This window comes from Chionomys nivalis, chromosome 2, assembly GCF_950005125.1.
Source record: "Chionomys nivalis chromosome 2, mChiNiv1.1, whole genome shotgun sequence".
NCBI lineage: Eukaryota > Metazoa > Chordata > Mammalia > Rodentia > Cricetidae > Chionomys > Chionomys nivalis.
This window is the reverse complement of record NC_080087.1, coordinates 14,839,048-14,861,123: the sequence shown is the minus strand read 5'-3', so window position 1 is coordinate 14,861,123 and position 22,076 is coordinate 14,839,048. Positions and strand designations below refer to the sequence as shown.

Sequence of the window (22,076 nt, the reverse complement as noted above, 5' to 3'; positions counted from 1 at the left end):
ATGGCATCCCGACATGAAGATGCTTACTGTTGTTGGGCCAAAACTGAGGAAGATGGTCAATCTTGTTAGGCATGTTTTAATATAGTTATGGAATCGACTCCAGAAAGGGAACTCAAAAGGCCTCTCTCGACTCTTCATCACTTTGCTGTTTCTATCTGTGAGAAAATAAAGGCAGAACACCACCAGATGGCACTTCCCATCCCAGCCCTCCCCACTTAGATGGCTACCTTGTCCTTTGGAGGGTGACCTCTGGCCCCCACCAACACGTGCTTGAGAAAAAAGCTCACGGGTGAGGTCAGCCTCCCGTGTAACTTGGGACTTTAGCCAAGGACTGTGATTTTACTTGGGGCTTTTGTTTGTACTCCTTGGGCAAATAGAGAACAATGTGCTGTTCTTGTCCTGCAAGGAGGCAGAGGGAGTGGGGGGAGGCACGTCCCTACAGCCTTGTCAGCAGAGTCTGTTTTCCTGGGAGTGGTGACAGATGAGCCTGGCTCATTTGAAGGTTCTCACCTGCTTCTGCAGCCACAATGGCTGTCATTGGCTGCAGACACGGAACGGACAGTTCTGGCAGCCTGTAGATCTCTAACTACTTGATCAATTGGGAAGCTCACAGACATCTCGCTTATTATCTTGTCAGTGTGTTGTTTTAGTTCATGAAACTGTTTTCATTTATTTATTTATGGGGTGCGGCATACATGCCGTGGTGTGCATTTACAGGAGTCCCTTCTTTCCACCACATAGCATCCAGGGACCTAACTCAAACCGTCAGGTCTAGCAGCAGATGCCTTTGTGCACGGAGCCATTGACAAGAGATTTTTGAACATTAATACTTTATTTCTGGATAATATATATTAAACTATTGGGTTATTTATTTACTTACTTATGCATTTTAGAGATAGGATCTCATATAATTCAGACTTGTAACCTAGTACCCCAAATTTGCTGCATAGTCAATGATGGCCTTGACTTTCTGGTCCTCTTGCCTCTGCAGAACTGGTATTATAGACACATGCCGATGTCTCTGTTTTAAGCCATGCTGAGGATCCAACCTAGGGCTTTATAGGTTATTAGCAAACACTACCAATTGAGCTACCTCCCCAAGTTTACTTTTTTGCTTTTCCTTATTGGGTGTCCAGTGTAAAATGCTTGATGGAGTTTTCACATGTTTTATTTGTGTGTGTTTGTTTGGGTTTTCAGGATCACTTCAGGGACTCACAGCCCCATGCTTGTTAAGTGCCTGCCTCCTTCCCAGGAGCTGTAAAACCTGCCTGAACATTAACCTTTCTCCCAGCAGAGGCCAGGCTGCAGGTAATGACAGCTCAGATTCCTGGGCCTCTCAGAAGTGCGGGACCCACTGAGTAATGAAGAAGGGTTTATTTGCTCCAGTGGTTGGGGTTTTAAAGTCTTTGATAGCTGCCACAAACCAGATAGCCATCCATTTGATTTCTGCTCTGTAAGGCTAAAAGCTTTGATGTGCAAGAATGAAGAGTTAAAAACCTGCTAACTATGCCTGGAACCTGACAGGAAGTGCTGTTGGCTCATAACAGTTCCATGCTGATGAGCTTTAAAGGGGTTGAGGGAGGCTTGGAGCAAATCTAAATTTGCATTTTGCTTACCTCCTCAACTCCTGTGCTAACTGGAACTTTAAAGGGAATTTAAAGAGACCAGAACCTTTTCCTGTTGCCCACATCCTAAACTCGATAAGTATTTGAACATTTTCTCCCAAAGCATTCTAAAGTTAGTTGACTAGGACTGTGGTCGTTTGGTAACTCAGTATGACGGTCATCTGGCTCCCAGGGTTCGGCACCTGTAGATTCATCTTGCTGTCCATTGGATAAATTTTTTTTAATGACAACACGACTGAACTTGTCCAAACAATTCTCTTGAAATGATTCAGCGGGAAACACGGAGTGACACCAGTTTCCATGGTGTTCCCATTGTCAAGCGCTGTATGTGTAATCTGAGAGAAAAAGTGCATGGGCGGTACATGTTGGGGCATGTTGTCAGTGCAAAGATTGCACTCAAAGACCTGAGTTTTTGGAATCCCCAACATTATATGAGCTGTTGGCCTCAACAATGATTCCTCTGTAATGAAAATGTAATTTCCCTGATACCTCTCTGATTGTATGCCCATGTGTCTAGACTCTCTTTCATTTTTGCTTTAAAGACCATCAGCCAGCACTGGGTCTGAAGGGCTCTACTTTTAGCCGATATTTGATGCCTGTTCAGTTGTGACAAAGCACCACTGATAGTGCACTTAAAATCCCTAGCGCATGGGTGTTAAGGGGATTTAAAGAGACCAGAACATTGTTCTGCTGCCCACACTCTAAACTGTATTTGAATACTTACAGTGCAATAGTCCATGTGACCAGTGTGGCCTTTCGCAATAGGGGAACCAGTTCGTCAAATGACTCTTGTCTCTGCGCCTTTGACTCTGGTCAGGCATGGAAAGAAATGTCCTGTACCCTCCAGTCCCCTTGTTTAATATTATTAACTATTGTTTATTGTTATTAATTATTGTATTTAGAAAACCCTGTCTTACTGTAGTGTAATTTAGATCGTGGCTCATACTGATACAACTGTTCTCACGTTCTTTAGGTTAAAATGGGGAACTCTGAGAGTCAGTATACCTTCCAAGGATCCAAGAATCATAGCAATACTGTCACCGGTGCTAAGCAAAAGCCTTGCTCCCTGAAAATACGCAGCATTCATGCAAAAGATGAGAAGTCGTTGCACGGATGGACTCACGGAAGCAGTGGAGCCGGCTACAAGTCCAGGTCCCTAGCCCGAAGCTGCCTTTCTCATTTTAAGAGTCACCAGCCTTACGCCACCAGACTCAGTGGGCCCACGTGCAAAGTCTCAAAGGGCACTGCCTATGCTAAGCACAGAGCTAACGCCCCAGGAAATGACTTCCAGGGCAACCATGGTGCTTTCATGCCCGAGAATGGCTTCCACTATGTTGGCCATGAGTCAGGGGAGAGCCACGTGACCTCCAGAGACTGCAATGGACACCTCCTCACCTGCTACAGGAGAAATGAGAGCATCACAGGGTCCACCCCGCCAGGTGAGGACCGCAGGAGCCCCAGGGTGCTCATCAAGACACTGGGGAAGTTAGATGGTTGTTTAAGGGTTGAATTCCATAACGGTGGCAACCCCCACAAAGGGTCCTCAGAGGACCCCAGCGGACCTGTGCAGCTGCTGAGATATTCCCCTACGTTGGCATCGGAAACCTGCCTGGTGCCAGAAGCTAGGCGGGATTCGGGTGCAGACTCGCCAGCCAGCCAGCGGCCCTCTCCCGCTGACTCTCACCTGCGCTCCAGCAAAGGCAGCTCGCTGAGTTCGGAGTCATCTTGGTATGACTCCCCGTGGGGCAATGCTGGAGAGATGAGTGAGGTGGAGGGCTCCTTCCTGGCTCCTAGCATCCCGGACCCCAGCCTCCCCACCAGCTTCCCACCCAGCGACACCAAAAAACCTTTCAACCAAAGCTCTTCCCTCTCCTCCCTCCGGGAACTGTACAAAGATGGCAGCCTGGGATGCCGCTCTCCCTCTGGAACCTGCCGTTCTTCCGATGAGTACATCGGCTCCCAAGTCAGCCTGAGCAACCGCGTCTCATTTGCGTCTGACATGGACATGCCCTCCAGGGTGGATCACAGGGATCCCATGCACTACAGTTCCTTTACTCTCCCCTGTCGCAAGTCCAAAGCCTTAACTGAGGACGCCGCAAAGAAAGACACCCTCAAAGCCAGAATGCGACGCATCAGCGACTGGACAGGAAGCCTCTCTAGGAAGAAGAGGAAACTGCAGGTGAGAACATGCTGGGGTCCGGCCGAAAGGTCCTAGAGTTTCCCCATCTGTATAGTGATGGTTATCTGTGATGATGTTAGGTGAGCCAGTGAAGGGAAGAGTTTAGCTGGACCCAGCGTGGCTCCTTTTCAGATGGGGGTTTACTTTCTCCTTCGCTTCAGACATGCACTTTGATTCATAGCAGCCAGCTTCCCTGTCTCCATGTTTTAGCCAAGGCCTGGGGCAGCATACTACTACTGAGTGGGCGGCTGATGGATAGACTGATGCTTCATGGTTCTGGAGTTTGGAAAGTCAGAAGTCACTGTGGTGAGATGCTGGGTAGGGTCCATTCCCGGCTGCTGCAGGGAAGGGAGAGGGGGACCCTAGTCTCTTTCTTTTCTTACAAGGACATCTATATCTCCAGAACTCTAGCCCCTGGCTCTCATCTAAACCTAACCCCCACTTAAAGGCCCCTGTTACTGTCTCCGTTAAGACTTCGCCTTAGGCTCTGAGGTGGGAGAAGACAGCATAGCACTCAGCCATAGCTGAGTCACTGACTGCCCAGCCTTCACAGGGCCACTGGGCCTCCTTCGTTTCTGTGCCATTCACAGACTTCCCTCTGATGTATTGTGTGCCATTTGGACTTATGAGCAAAATAACTAGAATTTTAAAAAGAGAAATGTAATGCTAGAAAGGACCTCCATATCTTAGAGATGAGGAAACAGGGATGAAGGAGTTTGCTGTCTTCCTGGTCAGGTAATGGGGAAGCTTGTTGGCAGCCACATCTGTAACACCTTGGACAAATGCCAAGAAGTTGTTGATACTGTTAATTATTGATGAATAAGATGGAAGGTTTAGTCCCTTTTTGTTTTCAGGAGACCCATTAGGATAGCTTTTTGAACGTTTTGTCTGTGGATTCACCAATGATGCAAACAAGTCTGACTTTTTTTTGTTAAATATTCTAGTCCTATTGTTCAGACATTTCTTTTCCTTTCATAGAAAATATTAGGATAAAGTTCTTAAAAATGTAATCCAGCTACGTGTGATCGTTCGGGGCTGTTATGCCAACTACTTGGGAAGCTGAGGCAGGAAGATCAAGTCTTTCTGGGCTACAGAGTGAGTTCAAAGATAGCCTGGGCCACTTAATGAGACCCTGACTCAAAGTCCTGGGCAACTTAATGAGACCCTATCTCAAAGCCTTGGGCAACTCAATGAGACCCTGTCTCAAAGTTAAAAAAATAAAAAATATGTCTTGGGACATAGTTCTATAGAACAGTACACAATATGGAAGATTCCTGAAGCCCTAGGCTCAACCCCTAGTAGCTCACACAGAAAAAAGGCAATCCATGCACAGGAGGAGTTTGTGAAGATTTGCTTTAACAAGGCCTTGAAGCAATAGCTACTTTCTCTCACCCACAAAAACTTCTGTATGCCAGCAGAGCGATGATTCAGAAAGCTGGGCTTGATGGACAGGCATTTGTTTTGATTTAAAAGATGACATAAAAGGAACAGCTCTTTCAATACAGACCTTTAAGTCTACCCTCATACATGTGAGCCTGAAAACCAGACAGCTGAAAAAGAATGCCGTGCTAGGAGATAGAGAAGCATGCACCAGAGAGCGCTTGGTAAATACCTCCTATCAATTTTAGCTGACAAAGACCCTCATCCTGTCCTGGCTAAGCATTTTGTTCTTTCAGTCTGGACAGGATAGGCTTTGCTGAGTCAACAGTGTCCCTGCCCCCATCTCTGTGACTTGGGATGACGAAGGCTTGTTTCCCTGTTCAGGATACATTGTTCATTGTAGTCCACAGGTAACGTGGGTCTGTGCTACTCTCTGAGACCCTAGGCTGACAGAACAGCTGTCGTGAAGAGCGTATAAGCTACTGCAGCAGAGAAAGTTGTGTCTTCACTTTGAAAGCTTTCTCTCAGAACTGACGTGCTACCTTCTGCTTACATTCCCTGAGCACAGCAAATAAGGGCAGGCCTGACTTCATGGAGGGGTGTGGAAACAGTCCTACTGTATACCTTGGGGAGTGGCCTGTCACAGGGAGAATTTAGGACACCGAGACCTGGTTTCTGGCCCCCTCTAATAGTCAACTCTCACTTCTATTCTGAGGTGACATTGTCTCAGAGGCCAGCAGTCTTTTCCTGGCCGGAGGTGAGGTGTGTAGACAAGGAATCAGTCCTTTTCCTTGCATGTGATACTAGAGATAGGGTTTCCTCTAAGGCATCATCTTTTGCTTTTTCAGCTTTATTAGGATATAGTTAATAAGCAGAAATTGAATATATTTAGCATGTAGAAGCTGATACCTTGGCATTCATATACAATGGGAATGGTCACCATCACCAAGGTAGTTGACACAGTCACCACTAGACACGGTTATCGAGTGGGCTTTATTTTATTGTGAGGCTCTAAATAATCTACCGCCTTGGCATATTTCATATGTACAAAGAACCATCAGCTTCAGTCAGAATGCAGCATAGCCGATCTCTAGAACTTTCTTGGCTGGTGTAGCCAAAGTTTTAAACCCGTGCAGCCTCTTTCTTAGCCCGGCCTCCATGTCCACCGAGTTTGGATTCTCACGTAAATGAGATGGGCCGTGCAGTGTTTGCTTCCCTGTGGAGTGATGCTACTTTCAGAGATCCGCCTGCCTCTGCCTCCCAAGTGCTGGGATTAAAGGCATGCTCCACCACCGCCCGGCTTAGCCCATTATTCTTGTCTATGTTAGCCACATGGCTTGGCACCCTTCTTGGTGAGGCAGTCACATCTTGCTTGCTGTGTCTGGATCATGACTGCAGACTGCAGAATCCTCTTCTCAGAATTCTCCTGTTCTCATTGCCCCGCCTCTACTTCCTGCCTGGCTACCAGCCAATCAGCATTTCATTAAACAAGTACAAGAAACAAATGTTTACTGGGTAAAACCATTGTCCCACAGCAATCAACAACAGTGTTAATTGGTCATATGCAACTTGGGTGCGTCTCTCTGCCAGAGATTCGCTGCTTTCGAAACACCACGCTAAGTCTCTCACAAGGAGAGAGATTCTCCCCATGGCTAGGGGCTGTGAGTCAGAGAGTCTTGGCTGCTGTGACATTAGTGCAGCTAAAAATGCAGCCTTCCTTCATGACCTAGGAGTTTAAGAAAAGTCTCAGCAAAGCGGCGGTTAAGAGAAGAATCTCCAAGTATTTTGAATTTCCCGAGTGACTCATAGCAGCTGTTTGATTCGCTCCTTGAAGCAGAGGTGTTGGTGTATAAATAAGAACGACCACAGGACATGGTGTAAACACACTGGGAGATGCTAGCGTGATTAGTAAGAGCTGTTTGTGTTCTGGGCTCTGTTTTTAGCACCTGGGCCTTGGAAAACCCTCCTCCATTGCCCAGTGGTAGCTTTCCTATAAAAGACACCCAGTGAATGTGATCTGATTGGTTTTTAAATGAAATTACCAAAAGAAAGCATCAAAAAAAAAAAAAAAAGAATGAAATAAAGAAAGAAAGAAAAACAGAAAGGAAGGAAGAAAGGAAGAGAGAAAGAGAAAACATCTCCACAAGGTGGAGTGTTCAAATTAGGGACCCGACTCAATGGCCCCTGATCCAGTTTCTTCTCACTTTGATTTTGACAAAGAGGAAATAGTGTCAGAAGCTCACCAACAGCTGAGTAATTGACTGTTGTTATATGTTTGACGCCTAGCCTTTAATGGCCGAGCCATGTCTCCAGCCCTACTTTACTGTCCTTTCTTTCCTTCTTTCTCTCTCTCTTCCTTTATTCTTTCCTTCCATCCTTCCATCCTTCCATCCTTCCATCCTTCCATCCTTCCCTCCCTCCCTCCCTCCCTCCCTCCCTCCCTCCCTCCCTCCCTCCCTCCCTCCCTCCCTCCCCACTCTTTCTTTTGTATATAGTGTTCTATCTGCTTGTTTGCCTGCAGACCAGAAGAGGGCATCAGAGCTCATTATAGATGTTTATGTGTTTGCTGGGAATTGAACTCAGGATCTCTGTATAAACCAGTCAATGCTCTTAACCTCTGAGCCATCTGTCCAGTCCTATTGAACTGTTCTAACCTTTCCCTTGCTGCTATATTAATCTGATCTTGGAATTTGGGATGCCGGTGCTTTCTGAACTTGGAGTGAACTCACTGCTATCTTATTTATTAACTTATTTACTTTTGAGGTAGGATCTTGCTCTCTATCCCAGGCTGCCCTGGAACTCACTAGATAGTCTTTGTTGGTTTGAATTCGTGGCAATCCTCCTGCTTCAGCTTCCCAGTATGCTGGGTTACAGGTGGAAGCTATCATTGACAGCTTGTTTTCTCCCATTCAGCAACGAATGCTCCATCTGTCAGTTGCTTTCCATGAAAGCATTGGGATGGGTGTCTTATGCTTGTAGCCTGCCTCAGTGACTGGCTGGCTGTGTGTTCTGTGTCCCCAGCTTTAGCAGGAGGCTGTAGTTTTTCAATAATTGTGGAGCTTATTCAGAGTGGCTTGTGTTTGAGTTTGTATTGGAACCAATATTAAAGTCAAGAGTCACATCTGAGGCATCCTCTGGTACCTAAAGTAAAACGGGCACTCAAATAAAAGGATATGGACAAGAGTTCACTTCTTTTTTCTTAAGATAAATTCCCAAATTAAATAAAAATGCAAGTCTTAAAAAAAAAAACCAATAACCTCCAGTTCCTAGACAGTACTCCTAGTGGCTTATGAATCCTTGCAGCTTGGGTTTTACTGTATGAAGGGGAAATAGAGGATGGTAGAGGTTATTATATATAGGAGTCTAAGCCTGGTTAGCTGGTCAGAAGACTTCATTTGCAATAGACAGAAGAAGAATTGTGTGTGGCTCAATTCTAATAGTGCCAGCTCCTAGCCCCTCCCACCCCGTGGTTATTTTCTAAATCAATGGTTTTTCATGATTTAGGAGAAAAATGGATGAAAGAATATGGATCCTTTCCTAGAAGATACTGAATCATAACAAAGAATATCATTCTTGGTGGGCGGTGGTGGCGCACGCCTTTAATCCCAGCACTCAGGAGGCAGAGGCAGGCGGATCTTTGTGAGTTTGAGGCCAGTCTGGTCTACAAGAGCTAGTTCCAGGATAGGCTCCAAAGCTACACAGAGAAATTCTGTCTTGAAAAAACAAACAAAAAGAATATCATTCTAGAACTCTTTACTAGTATGTTTTAAATATGCTGTCTGATTGATTTGGTATTGAACTCAGGCAAGGTTCAGAGAGCCCGTGGCTTCTTGGTCACCTCTTTACACTTGACTCCACTGGTGTACGTGAGATTGGGTGGTGCTGTTTCTAAAATTCTTTCTGGTTTGGAGATGTGATGATTCGAGTTGCGTTTTGTTACAAGGCTCTTTGCATCACCTTTGTTGGATGTAGCCACCTCACACCAATGCTGTATAGAGGGGCAGTTGCTGTGGCTACCATAGCTTGTGATGATGACCAGCTGGTAATCTGTGTTGTGTTTAGGAACCGCGGTCCAAGGAAGGCAGTGAGTACTTCGATAGTCGCTCAGATGGACTGAACGCAGACGTGCAGGCATCCACGCAAGCATCTGCCTTACTGTGGTCAGGGGACTCCGTTCAAACCCTGCCTCAGAGAAGCGAATCCACTCACGTGATCGGCAGCGATCCCCTCCAGCAGAACATTTACGAGAACTTCATGCGAGAGCTGGAAATGAGCAGGGCCAACATGGAGCACGCGGACACGTCCACAGAAACCGTGGAGTCGAGCAGCGAGTCCCTGAGCTCCCTGGAGCAGCTGGATCTGCTCTTTGAGAAGGAGCAGGGAGTGGTCCGGAAAGCCGGGTGGCTCTTCTTCAAACCCCTTGTCACCTTGCAGAAGGAGAGGAAACTGGAGCTGGTGGCTCGGAGGAAATGGAAGCAGTACTGGGTGACGCTGAAAGGTACGTGGGCACTACAGGCTTGTGCTTCTGCTGACCCATCACCAGGAAGTGCTGGCGGGTCAGCATTAACGTGAGGAAGTATGAAGGATACTCTGTGTCTGTGTAACACATGCACACACACATACACGCAGAAGCCGGAGGACAGTGTCAACTGTCATTTCCCAGGGGTTGTCCGCCTTATTTTGAGACATAGGCTCTCAAATTCTGGCTTAGAATTCTCCAGTTTGGCTAAACCACCTGGCCAGTGAGCCCCAACATCCACCCGTCTCCGCCTTCCCAGCACTGGAATTATATAGACTATCACTATGCCTGAGTTTTTGTTTCTAATGTGGATTCTGGGGATCAAACACAGCTTCATACTTGCAAGGCAAGAACGTTATGAACCGAGCCACTTTCCCAGCCCCGACTTGAAAGATTGCGAGCTGTCATTTCCTAGCATGCTCCACTGTAAACACTTAACAAGTGCATTTAGTTCTTGACTTAACCATTTATATGTTATTCAGGCCAATAATCAATCATTTTTAAGTGTATTATTTTCTGTGTATGTTTCTCAGCCACTCTTTGATACTTTGCTTGTGTCTAGAGTAACATAAAACCCTAAAATTACTGCCACATATACCTCATTTGTGCTATCCGGGCTGTGTATGCTCAGAACTCCCAAGTCGTACCCTTCCTAGATGGAATGTTCTCTAGAAGGTTGGGCCTGCATCCTCCCCTTTCATCAACTAAGACTGGCTGATTGCTGCTACCACTGCACAGCTGTTTCCTTGTTCACTTATTCAGGGTTGGACCCGGGGCCTTGGACATGCTGAGCATTTGCTGAGAGACCATGCTACACTCTCAGTGTGACCTCCCTCCTCTGTGCTTCCCTGAGGTCCTTTCTTAGAACAGAAATGAGGATTTGTCTTGTTGAGGGAAGAACGCCTCTCACACACAATGCCAGTTAACAACCTTGGTTGCTTTGCTCGCTGCCAGTGTACGGGTTGGAAGAACTCCATCTTGTGAGGCGGTGAGATGCCTCAGTGAGCACAGCCCTGATTTATGCAGGTGCAGACAGGTGGAGCTTCAGCCTCAGCAAAGACCCCCTATGATTGTCAGAGAGACATGATAGGGCATTGCAGCAGTCACGATTGGGTGTTCCTACCCCTACTTCCGTAGAGAAGAGAGCACAAGCACAAATCACACATGTGCACAGCAGGTGTGAACAGCCTAGCGTGCCTCCCTCATAGCTTTCCTGTGCGCTCTGTTTAGGAATTTCCAATCCCCTCCCCTAACCCTTGGTGGTTAGGCTCCATCTCTTTATTGCCTTATAAGCTCCTCTAGTAAGTTTCCCTAGGGGACAGCGTGTGCCATGTGTGAAGGGCCCAGGACCCAGTGACTTCTCATTACGCCTTAGGATCCTTATGGTTCAAGATTGGCTGAGGAAAGCAAAGAACAGACCTAGTTTTCATGTCCCAGGGAAGCAGGCTGTCATGCATAAGAGGAAAGATCTGGAAACATGGAATAAAGATCAGCTCTGGGAAAAAGTTGGGAGGGATAAGGAAATTTGGCCTTAGCTGACCCAGGACAAGGTATGGAGTTTGCTGAGAAGTTTTTCAAGTGCAGAAAGGTTTAAGGATTATATTTGTAGGGCATGGGGATTGTGTTTCCACTGTGACAGGGTGGAAGTAAAGGTAAGCATGTCTTCAAAGGATACATGTCACCCTCATCTCCGTCATTAGTGATCTTGGGATTCTTGCAAAGGAGGTGACAGTCTCCTTCCTTTTGCCTGGTTGTGTGTGACAGCCTTTTCATAGGGAAATTTAACAGGTCTAGAGTACCAGGTATGAAATCCCTTCTGTGGAGCGGGCATTCAATCCAATCCAAAGCCTTGGCTTCCCGCCATAACCTTCATGTCTCCACTTCTTCCCTCTGGGAATTCATTATGTTAAGATCAACTTTCTTGGCTTCAATTGTATAAATTATAATGTTGGAACTAATGTATTTTGGTTAATCTTATTTGAAAACATACACACATATATGTGTATGTGTGTATATAATTAGAATTTGGAAATTATTCTTGAGGTGGTCATGTGGATAAACTGGACATGGTTTTCTGTGGAGAGGGATTATTACCGAACTGTCTTCCTGTGACCTGCTGTCACTGATGCACGCAGTGCTAGGTACACAAAGACCAGAGTTGGAAGAACATTTAACGGGGACCACCTGCTTTTTCCAATGAGTGGCTTTCCTCGAAGTTCACAGGGTTTCCTTGGCTGGAGGGTTGTCAAGGTCACTCAAACTCACAGTATCCTATGATTGAGAAGGAGGGTGCTGAGGTAAGAAGTCCTAAGTTCATATCCCTGCTCCACTGTCACCTGGTCTGGAGCACCCACATATGTGACTGCATCCCCGGTTTCTCATTGCAAGATTGGAGTTTGTCGCTCTGAAAACCTTGCAGGACAGCTGTGTGGAGAGAGTCCCTGGGGAGACAGGCAGAGGCACACTGTGTTGTTATTGGTCATGATGTCACGTTGAGAGCATCATCTGGTTTCCATTCTGGTCTGCACGTGCCAGGGTTGCCTTGTTCACACACCAGCAGCTTCTTTTGCAGGTGTCTGGGAACATTAGGGATGGTATCACTTACCTCTCACGCCTTTTTTACATTCTCTGGCCTTGCAGCAGGAATGTCATTCTGCTTCTGTCTTTCCCAGGCTGTACTCTGCTGTTTTATGAGACTTATGGGAAAAATTCCACGGATCAGAATAGCGCTCCACGGTGTGCCCTGTTTGCAGAGGACAGCATCGTGCAGTCTGTCCCAGAGCATCCTAAGAAGGAGCATGTGTTCTGCCTGAGCAACTCCTGCGGAGATGTCTACCTCTTCCAGGTACTGCTGCTGTGCAAATGGGGGGATGAGATGATGGCGTGGGAATGAATAAGATGAGAGCAAGCAGGATTCAAAAGGAACTTGGACGTGAATCCAGTAAATGTTCCAATAGCTTTGGGATGAGGGTGTGAGCAGGAGACTGGCATCTCATCCCTACCAGTGCCAAGATCTGGCCATTCCTATAGCAAGCATTTGTCAGGTCCCTGTGAAGTTCTAGGCTCCTGCCTGTCATATCACGTGAGGACAAATAGAAAATGTTGTGATCTGGACTCTGGGTGTAACACATGACCTAGGGAGGGCAATGTCTGAGAGTTCCAGAACTGAGATCTTTTAAGAAAAGCCTGGAGATTACAGTCAGGGAAGAAGCTTCACCCACTCCCAGGAATCCGAGGAAAAGTCAAAGAAGCAGCTTTCCAGGTACAATAGACTAGTGTTGTGAAAGCCACAGCTGCCAGGATATCTACCACTGCGGATTTTAGCAATTTGGTAGAAATGCCTAGCATGGTGGTGAGTCCTGCAGGCTGATTGATTTCTGGTACCTTGTGTCTGTTGAGCACCTGTGTGTGTCTATTGAGCTCCTTTGTCTGTTGAACACGTGTGTGTGTCTACTGAGCTCCTTTGTTGAACATCTGTGTGTTTGTCAATCACCTGTGTGTGTGTGTTGAGCACCTGTGTGTGTGTCAAGCACCTGTGTTCTGTCGAGCACCTGTGTGTGTGTTGAGTACCTGTGTGGTCTGTTGAGCACCTGTGTGTGTCTGTCGAGCACCTGTGTGGTCTGTTGAACACCTGTGTGTGTGCCTGTTGAGCACCTGTGTGGTCTGTTGAACACCTGTGTGTGTCTGTCGAGCACCTGTGTCTGTCAAGCACCTGTGTCATCTGTCGAGCACCTGTGTGTGTGTGTCGAGTACCTGTGTGTGTCTGTTGAGCACCTTTGTGTGTGTGTCGAGTACCTGTGTGTGTCTGTTGAGCACCTTTGTGTGTCTGTCGAGCATCTGTATGTGTGTGTTGAGCACCTGTGTTGTGTGTGTCACGCACCTGTGTCATCTGTCGAGCAACTATGTGTGTGTCTGTCAAGCACCTGTGTGTGTGTCAAGCACCTGTTTGTGTCTGTCAAGCACCTGTGTGTGTCTGTCGAGCACCTGTGTGTGTGTGTTGAGCACCTTTGTCATCTGTTGAGCACCTGTGTGTGTCTGTTGAGCACCTTTGTGTGTGTCTGTTGAGCACCTGTGTGTCGAGCACCTTTGTCATCTGCTGAGCACCTGTATGTCTGTTGAGCACCTGTGTGTGTCTGTTGATCACCTGTGTCTCCTTGACACTTTGGACTTTGAACAAGTAGGTTTATGAGAGTGCACAGAAGCCAAGCAGGGTGTAACTCACGTCTGTACTTGGGAAACTGAGACAGGAGGATCACTGTGACTACAAGATTATCCTAGTCTACTTAGTGCTTTCCAGATTAGCCTGAGCTACAAAGAGAGATTCTATTTTGAAAAACAACCACCACCACCATCAGCAACAGCCACCAAAAATCCTTACAGGATTGCTTTTAGCATGAATGTAATGTGTATGACATGATGTCACCTTGGGTGGACAGACCCTTGTTTTCTGTCGCTAATTGAGAGCTGTTTATTTGTTTCTCATTTTCCTGACTGCCATATGCAGGTTTCTGCCTTTTGTTTTCATGCTGATATATCCTGAGAAAAATCAACTGAGAAAAGGTTTATTTTAGTTCATGATGCTAGGTCATAGTCTATCGCTGTGGGGAAGTCACGGTGTGTGTGTGTAGGGGGGGGGCTGGTGCAGCTAATCATATCATATTCACAGTCAAGGGCAGAGGAAGAAACAAATGCACACACACACACACACACACTGTTCAGCTCACTTCCTCTACTCTTTTTTTTTTTTTTTTTTTTTGGTTTTTCGAGACAGGGTTTCTCTGTGGTTTTGGAGCCTGTCCTGGAACTAGCTCTTGTAGACCAGGCTGGTCTCGAACTCACAGAGATCCGCCTACCTCTGCCTCCCGAGTGCTGGGATTAAAGGCGTGCGCCACCACCGCCGACTTCCTCTACTCTTACACACAGTTCAGGACCCAAGTCTAGGGAGTGGTGCCCTCTACTTTCAGACTGTTCTTTTCATGTCAGTTGAAGCAGTCAATACAATCCCCCATAGACATGGCCACAGGTCAACCTACTCTAGACAGTCCCCTATGGGAAGTCTTTCTGGGACATCCTCTACTGTATCAAGCCAGCACGTAGAACTAACCAGCATAGGCTCTATGTTCCTTCCTGCTTAATTCTTGATGTTCTTTCAGGGTCTGTGAACCTGAGTTGGGAGTTTATGTTTGGGAAACTAAACATGTGTGTGTGTGTGAGTGTGTGTGTGTGTGTGTGTGTGTGTGTGTGTGTATGTGAAGAGATTCCTTGGGTCTTCCATTTTGGAGAAAACTTTTGTGCTCAAATAATCTCCAACAGTTCCTCCATCCCATGTTTAGGCCACGAGCCAGACAGATCTTGAAAACTGGGTCACCGCCATACACTCGGCCTGTGCATCCCTTTTTGCAAAGAAGCACGGGAAAGAGGACACGGTGCGACTGCTCAAGAGCCAGACCAGAAGCCTGCTTCAGAAGATTGACATGGACAGCAAGATGAAGAAGATGGCGGAGCTGCAGCTTTCTGTGGTGGGCGACCCCAAGAACAGGAAGGCCATCGAAAACCAGGTACCACCGACTGTGTGCCGCTCACAGGCACCTACATGCGCTCCCATGTGCGTTGTCTCCTCTCTTCTCAGGTCTTCCCTCTCTTATGTATTGCACATATTACTATATCTTAGCGATGCATCTGGCTTGAAAGCATGAAAAATAATATGCAAGATGAATCTTATTGCTAAGATCACTTTAGTTAGAAAGCAAGCCTAGTAAACATGACAACAAAGAACACTCTAGAATGGGCTCAATTGGGTGACACCTGGCATAGTCTTCAAATGCTCTGAGAGATCACAGGGTTGAAGTTGGGCTGGGAACTTGAGAAAATGGTGAAGACGACTCCCTGGAAGAAGATGGCCTTGAGACATTGAGTTATGCTGGGAGAGGGGATTTCCGGGCTGGGAGGAGGGCAGGGGTCATTTGGTTTGGGACAGATGTAACAGAGAGGTGGCTTGGGGCTCCTGAGCACCCTAGCACAGAAGTGTTACATTGACATGATAAGTACTCGGCACTCCAGTGGGATGGCCGCTGGTGCAAAGGTCAGTGTCTTTCCTGTAACAAAGTCCATCATCAAAGTGGTTTATAAACAATAAGAAGTTATTGTTCATGGTTCTGAAATCTGAAAGTCCTCTATCAAGGCCTGAACAAATTCTACATCAGATGGAGCCGGCTTCCCTGTGTGGAGGTGATATGCTGTCCTGTCTTCTTATATGGTGGAAGGAGCAAAGGAATTAATTCTCTATGTCCCCTTCATAAGGGATCTCATTCCCAAGTGCTTTTCCACATGACCTACTTACCTCCCAGAAAGCTCCACTCCCCAGTTCTGTCTCCTTGGGAATTGAGACCTTTGCTGTGGAAATCTGGGGGAGACACACAAGTCAGGCCATGCGGAGTTTGGCTCAAAGACTTGGGTGGATTTATTTTATCCTTTTGTTGTGAGTTAGAGCTTACATTCCCACATGTGTTGAAGGTGTGATCTCCCTTCAGCAGTGTTCACAGGAAGGGCCTTGAGGAGGTCATTGGCTCACAAGGACTATGATGTCATGAGTGGATGAATTATTAAGAGTAGTAAAAACATCAGGAGCTGGGGCCCAGGTGGAGGAGGTGGTAAGTGAAGGCCTGCCCTGAAAAGGTGTATTTTGTCTCTGGTCCCTTTCCAGCCACCATGAGGTGAGTAGCTTTGTTCTGCCCTGAGCAGTCCCCCATGTTCTGTCTCACCACGGGTCCAGACACAACACAGCCAGGGGACCATACACCAAAATCTCAGAACTTGTGAGCCAATGGGGTCTTTCCTCCTCTAAGTTGATTTTCTCAGGCGTTTCATCATAGCGATGGAGAGCTGACTGCCTTCTTGGCATTGAGGGTTGGAGCTGGATGCAGTGTTTTAAGTTGGGGAGAAAGCAGAGTAAAAGTAGCAATTTCAGGAAATGTTTGGAGGACAGAGTGACTAAGGAAAGACAGTGCGCAGTAAAGTGGCCATGGTCTGGGTGTTCAGGTACAAAGGTCTTGTATAGCAAGTGGCATAGAAATGTTTGATAGTGTCTATTTTCTAAGTAGAAAATGCCAGAATGCAGTTTTCAGTAATTATTCAGAGTTACACTGCTGAATGAAACCTTTCTTGCTCAGGGTTCCTGCTCACAGAGCCCAGGAGGAAAGCAGAGGGTGGAAGAATGTGGGGTTTGTCCGGAAGATGGGGCTCCCCACCCAGAGCCCAGCTTGCATTCATCCTCTTGTCTGTGTCCTGCTTTTATCTGGGAAGAGCTCACCCTGCAGACAGGCCTAACCTAGGGCAACAAAACCCATTGTTCTCAGGCTCCAGCACACAGGGACAGTGTTTCCAGAGGAAAAAGCCCAGAGTCTCCAGTGAAGGAAAGAAGTAAAAGAAAGACTTCACAGGGAGAGGTGGAGTTACATCCCTCATGCTTCTTCATGTGTGCAGTACAATACCAATCTGTAGTCTCCATCCTAGACTGGGACTTTTGTTTTTTGTTATTTTTAACCGAGGTAGGAGGGTTGTTTGTGAGTTTCAGGTGAGCCTGAGCTACAGCGAGACCTGGCTCAAACAAACAAAACCAAGAGAGCAAATTGTGTATCTTAGTGACCTCTACGGTATGTGTGTGCCTGAGAACAATGCCCCGATAATCACTTTTAAAGCAAGTCAAGGTAATTTTAGTATCTTAGTGTATCTGGTCAATAATTAGCTCTACTGTGTTACGGGGTGGTTAAACTATTTTAGGGCTCTTGTTAGGTGAATAGTTTGCTTAACAATTTGCTTTCGTTTTCTCTTGCTTTTCGTAGTCTCATGGAAGGCCTCTTGAGCACACACAGCTTTTGAATACTGCTTTGTGTCTTTTGTTTGTTGATACCTTTGGTCCAGAAGTTATCCTTAATGCTTCAGCTTGCAAGAGCCTCCCAGGTGTCTGTGGTGTGCAGGGTGTGTCCTATGTTTAATGCCCAGATTCCACATGGCAGCTCACAACATCTGTGACGCCAGTTCTAGGAGACCTGATACCCTCTTCTGGCCTCTGTGGGCACTGCACACATGTGGTGCTTAGACAGTAGACATGTGGGCAGTGCATCCAGACACATAAAGTTAAAAAAAAAATGTCAGTGGTCTCTGCCTGTAAGTACATTCACCCCCCACCCCACTTCCACATAGTCCTTTCCATATATTTTGTTGCATTGTTTGTAGTTTGTGAATGAGTTATGGATGGTGTCTCAACACTTCTGATCTCTGGTGGGCAGGGCTACTCTATAACTTTTTACACACCTCTGAGAGTATCGAGTGGTTAGGTAGTCCAAAGAGGAGCTCGTCTTACAAACTGGAATCCGCAGAGCCTGTTAGTGTAGGTATAGTCCTAGCTACTTGGGATGCTAAGGCCAGAAGATCAGAAATTTGAGCCAGCTAAGGCTACATAGCAATGACTGGCCAACCTGGGCAACTTATCTAGACCCTGGCACAGAGAAAGGAAGTCAGGCTGCTGTTGTAGCTTAGGTGTAAGCATTTGTGTAGTGCAGGACACTATCCTTTGAGGCCCATTGCCCACTCTTTGGCAGAGTCCTGTTGGTCATTTTGAGTGTAGCTTCCTGATACCATCATTTCACTCTGGTTTTCTTCACCCCTGCTGCCAGCCCTAATCTCTCCCTGCCTCCCCCACCCCTGCCTCACAATGCTGTGCAAATTCCCCATGAGAAGATCTTTGGTTGAGTTTCAGAAATTCTGCCCTAAAGTCATCTCTCCATGTTGGTTTTTTTTAAGGCTATAATTTAGTCAACTTTCCCCAAAGGGTATTAGCAGGAGTTACAGCCACTAGGCAATTGTCAGGAAGTTGTAGAGAGAGCCATTTGCTCTTCATTTGCTAGTCCCCAAAACCTAAAGAAAGCAAGTGGTGTTATTGGATTAAAGTCCAGAAGGTTTCTATAATTTTCCAGGTTCTTGTGCCTCAGAACAAAGAATAGAACCCAGGCACATATGTGTAGAGCTTGAAACAGTAGAGGTTATTATGAATGAGGAAAACACTCCCAAGAATGATGCTGGGTCAGAGAGTGCCCTGCTGGGAGTGGCGTGCCTATAGGTGCCGTTCACACGACACCCACCTTCTTCCCGCTGTGTGTATGTATTGCTCTTTTCTCAAACATGCTCTGACCCTTACACAGACCCTGGTCTGGGGGTATCTGGTCTTCTGTTAGCTGAATGATTCACATGTGAACTTCAATACACTTTCTTCGAGTCCTTCTCTTCTTGGCTGGTGGGTGCTTTTAAGTCTCCATCCCACTAGGAAAATATTGTCCATTGTATCCACAGGCCAGGACCAATGAGGCCCAGTCCCACGCCTCTTTCATATGTTTTGCAAGTCACCCTGTTTGAAAGTTTCCTCTGTGGCGTAGCACTCCAGTTCACTTAGACGCCACAGCTGAGCTGGGTACTTTCTTTCACAGAACATTTTCTCCCAGAGACTCCAGAAACTTCAGATCTGGCCACCGTGTGTCCTCACTGTGGCAGTTGCTACGGTGTAGATGACATCATCATACAACACAGATAAAGCCTCTGGGACAGGACCTCTTTGAAGTTGGTGGGTGGAGAAAATGGTTGTCAACACCCTTTCCTGATAGAAAGACACTGTGACTCTGTCACCGCGACAATGGCTGTTTTATGCTGCCTTGTAGGTCACACGCATTGCTTAAAATAAACCACACCACGGTTCGCTCCTCCAGCCTCTGGGCTATTTCATACGGCAGATGATGCAACTTTCATTTGAGCGTGTCCAATGCGTGCCAGACCCCACTCTGTGTCCTCACGGGGCACGCCTTTGAAGTCCTCAGGGAGGAAGCATTGCAAATTAACTCCAGTTAGTACTTTATTTTCCTTTCCGTTTATTATTTCAGATAAGTAAATTGGGACAAAGGCCTCACCACCTTTAGGCGGTCTTGGCATCCTCCCAGACGGCTTCCCCTCCCCCTCACAGTCTGCTCATTGTGTCCCCTTTCCAGGAACTAGGGTTCTGCCCATTGAAGTGGGCTGAAAAGGGGGTGCTGTGGCTTTTGGAGGAACCCCATGAGAACAGCTGTATCCATTGCCCCAGCCTTAGTGTGCCCTGCACATCCTGTTCTATGTTTATTTACAGGTTGAAGATGATGAAGGATGTGTTGTGCTCAGATATTTGGATACTGGTGAGGGGCGGTTTAGATGGAGCCTTGAAGATGTGACATGATGTGGCGGCGGGGGGGGGGGCGTTTGTGGAGGAGAATGGGGAACAGTTGTGGAGCGGTTTGAGGACAAGGCTATTGATGGGGGTGCTATGTATGGATATGGGCTTTCTTTAGTGGGCAGTAGGGAGGTGGTGGAGTCTGGGGGACAGCAGAACAGGTGTAGCCTAGTTCAGTGAGCTTTAATTTAGTACACACTGCAGGCTAGGCATGTGTGCAGGCCAGGGGACACTCTGGAAGGTTGACAGAACTGGGTTTGGAGTTTTCAACGCAAGATGATGAAGTCAGAGCTATAGTTTTATAGCACTGGGGAAAGCAGCAAGGGGGAGATTTGGCCTCCTATGTATCTTTGGGAGCCTTCCTGGAAGAGGGGCCATCTGAATTGCTTCTTTTTTTTTTCTGAATTGCTTCTTGAAAGGAGGTGTCAACCAGAAGGGGAAAAGAGATGGGTGCCCTGGGCGGTGTGATGTATTTTTATGTAAGAGTATTCACATGTAACCAGCGCATCTGGTTATGGGGTTTCCTGGTTTCAAAGCCCTTTGGCAATCCCATGGCTCAGAATATGAATTCTCTCCACCCTGGCCTTCATCCAGAAGCCTACTTAGCTGCTTTCTCTTAGACCATTTCCTCATTCCTATCCTATTTCTGGGGACTTGCGAACAGAGGGACTCGGCATGGTACAAACATGCTGCCTCCTTTCTCCTTGCCACCTGGGTCACCTTGTCCATCCCACTTCTCATGAAGGCCGAGGGGCTACCTCCTTCATGAGTGCCCTGACTCTCCTCACACAGGTTCTGTCTGGGATGTCGCATGGCTCTTGGTTCTGTCTGTCTCCCTGCTCAGCATGTTGCTTTCCAGTTGTCTTTTGTGGCTCCTTTTGTCCCTCCTGCAGAACACAGCTCCTCAAGGGCCCAATTGCTCACATCTTTGCTTATTTCCCGGAGGTAGTGAGGGAATGGACATTGGGTGCCATATTAGTTACTTGTTGCTTTTCTTGTTATGAAATACCATGCTGGGCCCATGGAAGGGTGTATCTCACGTTTAGGATGGCTTTTCCTACCTCAGCTAATCACATCTGAGTAGCCCCCCAATGCCATGTTTAGAGCTTATCTCTGGGTAATTCTAGATGCTGTCCAATGAAAATTAGCATGAACTATCACAGGCCCCTTTCTTGAGCCAGGGACTTTCTTCCTCACTGTAGGAAACCCAACTCTTCTCTAATTCATCCTCTTCCCTCTTTACTCCCAGCTATCATGTACTTTCCCCTGCCGTCCTCTTCCCCAGTTCCCTCTCTGGTGTAGTATTCTGATTCCTTCTCAAGCAACGATATATTTGATTTTCTGATCTCTCTACCCAGTAGAGATGGGTAGACTGCATCCATTTTTCGGATGGGAGAACAGGCCCTTAGGTGAGTGGGGTTTCTGATGGTGCACAGCTGGTAGCTGGCAGAGCCAGGGACGAAACCAAACCTGCTCTTGGGTTCTGAGCTGCTGCTCACCGGCTCTTCAGTGAAGTCCACAACATGTTGCTTTCTGGCTAAATGTGGGACAGATGATTTTTGTGCAAGTGAGAGGAAAGCTCAGTTCTCCGGTTCTCATAACTGGGCTTCCCAGTTTGGTTTGAAGGAAAGTTCACTTGCTATGAAATGGGTGAGTTTTGTCTCCAAGGAAACAAAACCAAGCTGGCTGCTGAACTATGGCTCGCTGTTGTAGCCGCCAGTCAGCTTTGGCAGACCCTTGTTGTGGGTTGGGATCTCTAGTGAATGTGGATTTCAGTGCGGGCTCTTTAAAGTTCCTCCCACCAAAACGGAAAGAGTAAATTATCTGTTAAGGCCCAATCCTAGTAATGGATAATTAGGCCAAATGTTGCAATTGAATGACTGAAGGAGAGAAAATACTTTCCGAAAGGGTTGGGTCCTACAGGGTGCTGCCATCTTCCTTTAAATGTACCATGTGCTCATTTGCCTCATCATTATTTTTATTGCTAGCTCCGCCTCCTCCTCCCCCGCTTTACAGCTGTCCAGAGCACCTCTGAGCTCATTCACTGAACATAACTGTCTACCAGGAAAGAGGAAGCTTGCCATTAAATTTTAGTCAATGTTTAGATCTAGGGTTTCCCTGTGG

General features: G+C 46.9%; 1 protein-coding gene across 4 annotated transcripts in view; it reads left to right on the top strand.

The window, feature by feature from the left end:
• Tiam2 (TIAM Rac1 associated GEF 2) overlaps positions 1-22,076 on the top strand; it is a 237,636-nt gene that overhangs the window by 124,469 nt on the left and 91,091 nt on the right. For 3 of the 4 annotated variants that reach the window (XM_057758936.1, XM_057758943.1, XM_057758950.1), the window contains 4 exons: positions 2,599-3,804; positions 9,247-9,682; positions 12,376-12,548; positions 15,037-15,261. In XM_057758936.1, the coding sequence (XP_057614919.1) occupies positions 2,599-3,804; positions 9,247-9,682; positions 12,376-12,548; positions 15,037-15,261 (2,040 nt within the window). Of the gene's footprint in view, positions 1-1,197; positions 1,309-2,598; positions 3,805-9,246; positions 9,683-12,375; positions 12,549-15,036; positions 15,262-22,076 lie in introns of all 4 variants that reach the window. The other variant, XM_057758956.1, reaches the window with a different exon arrangement.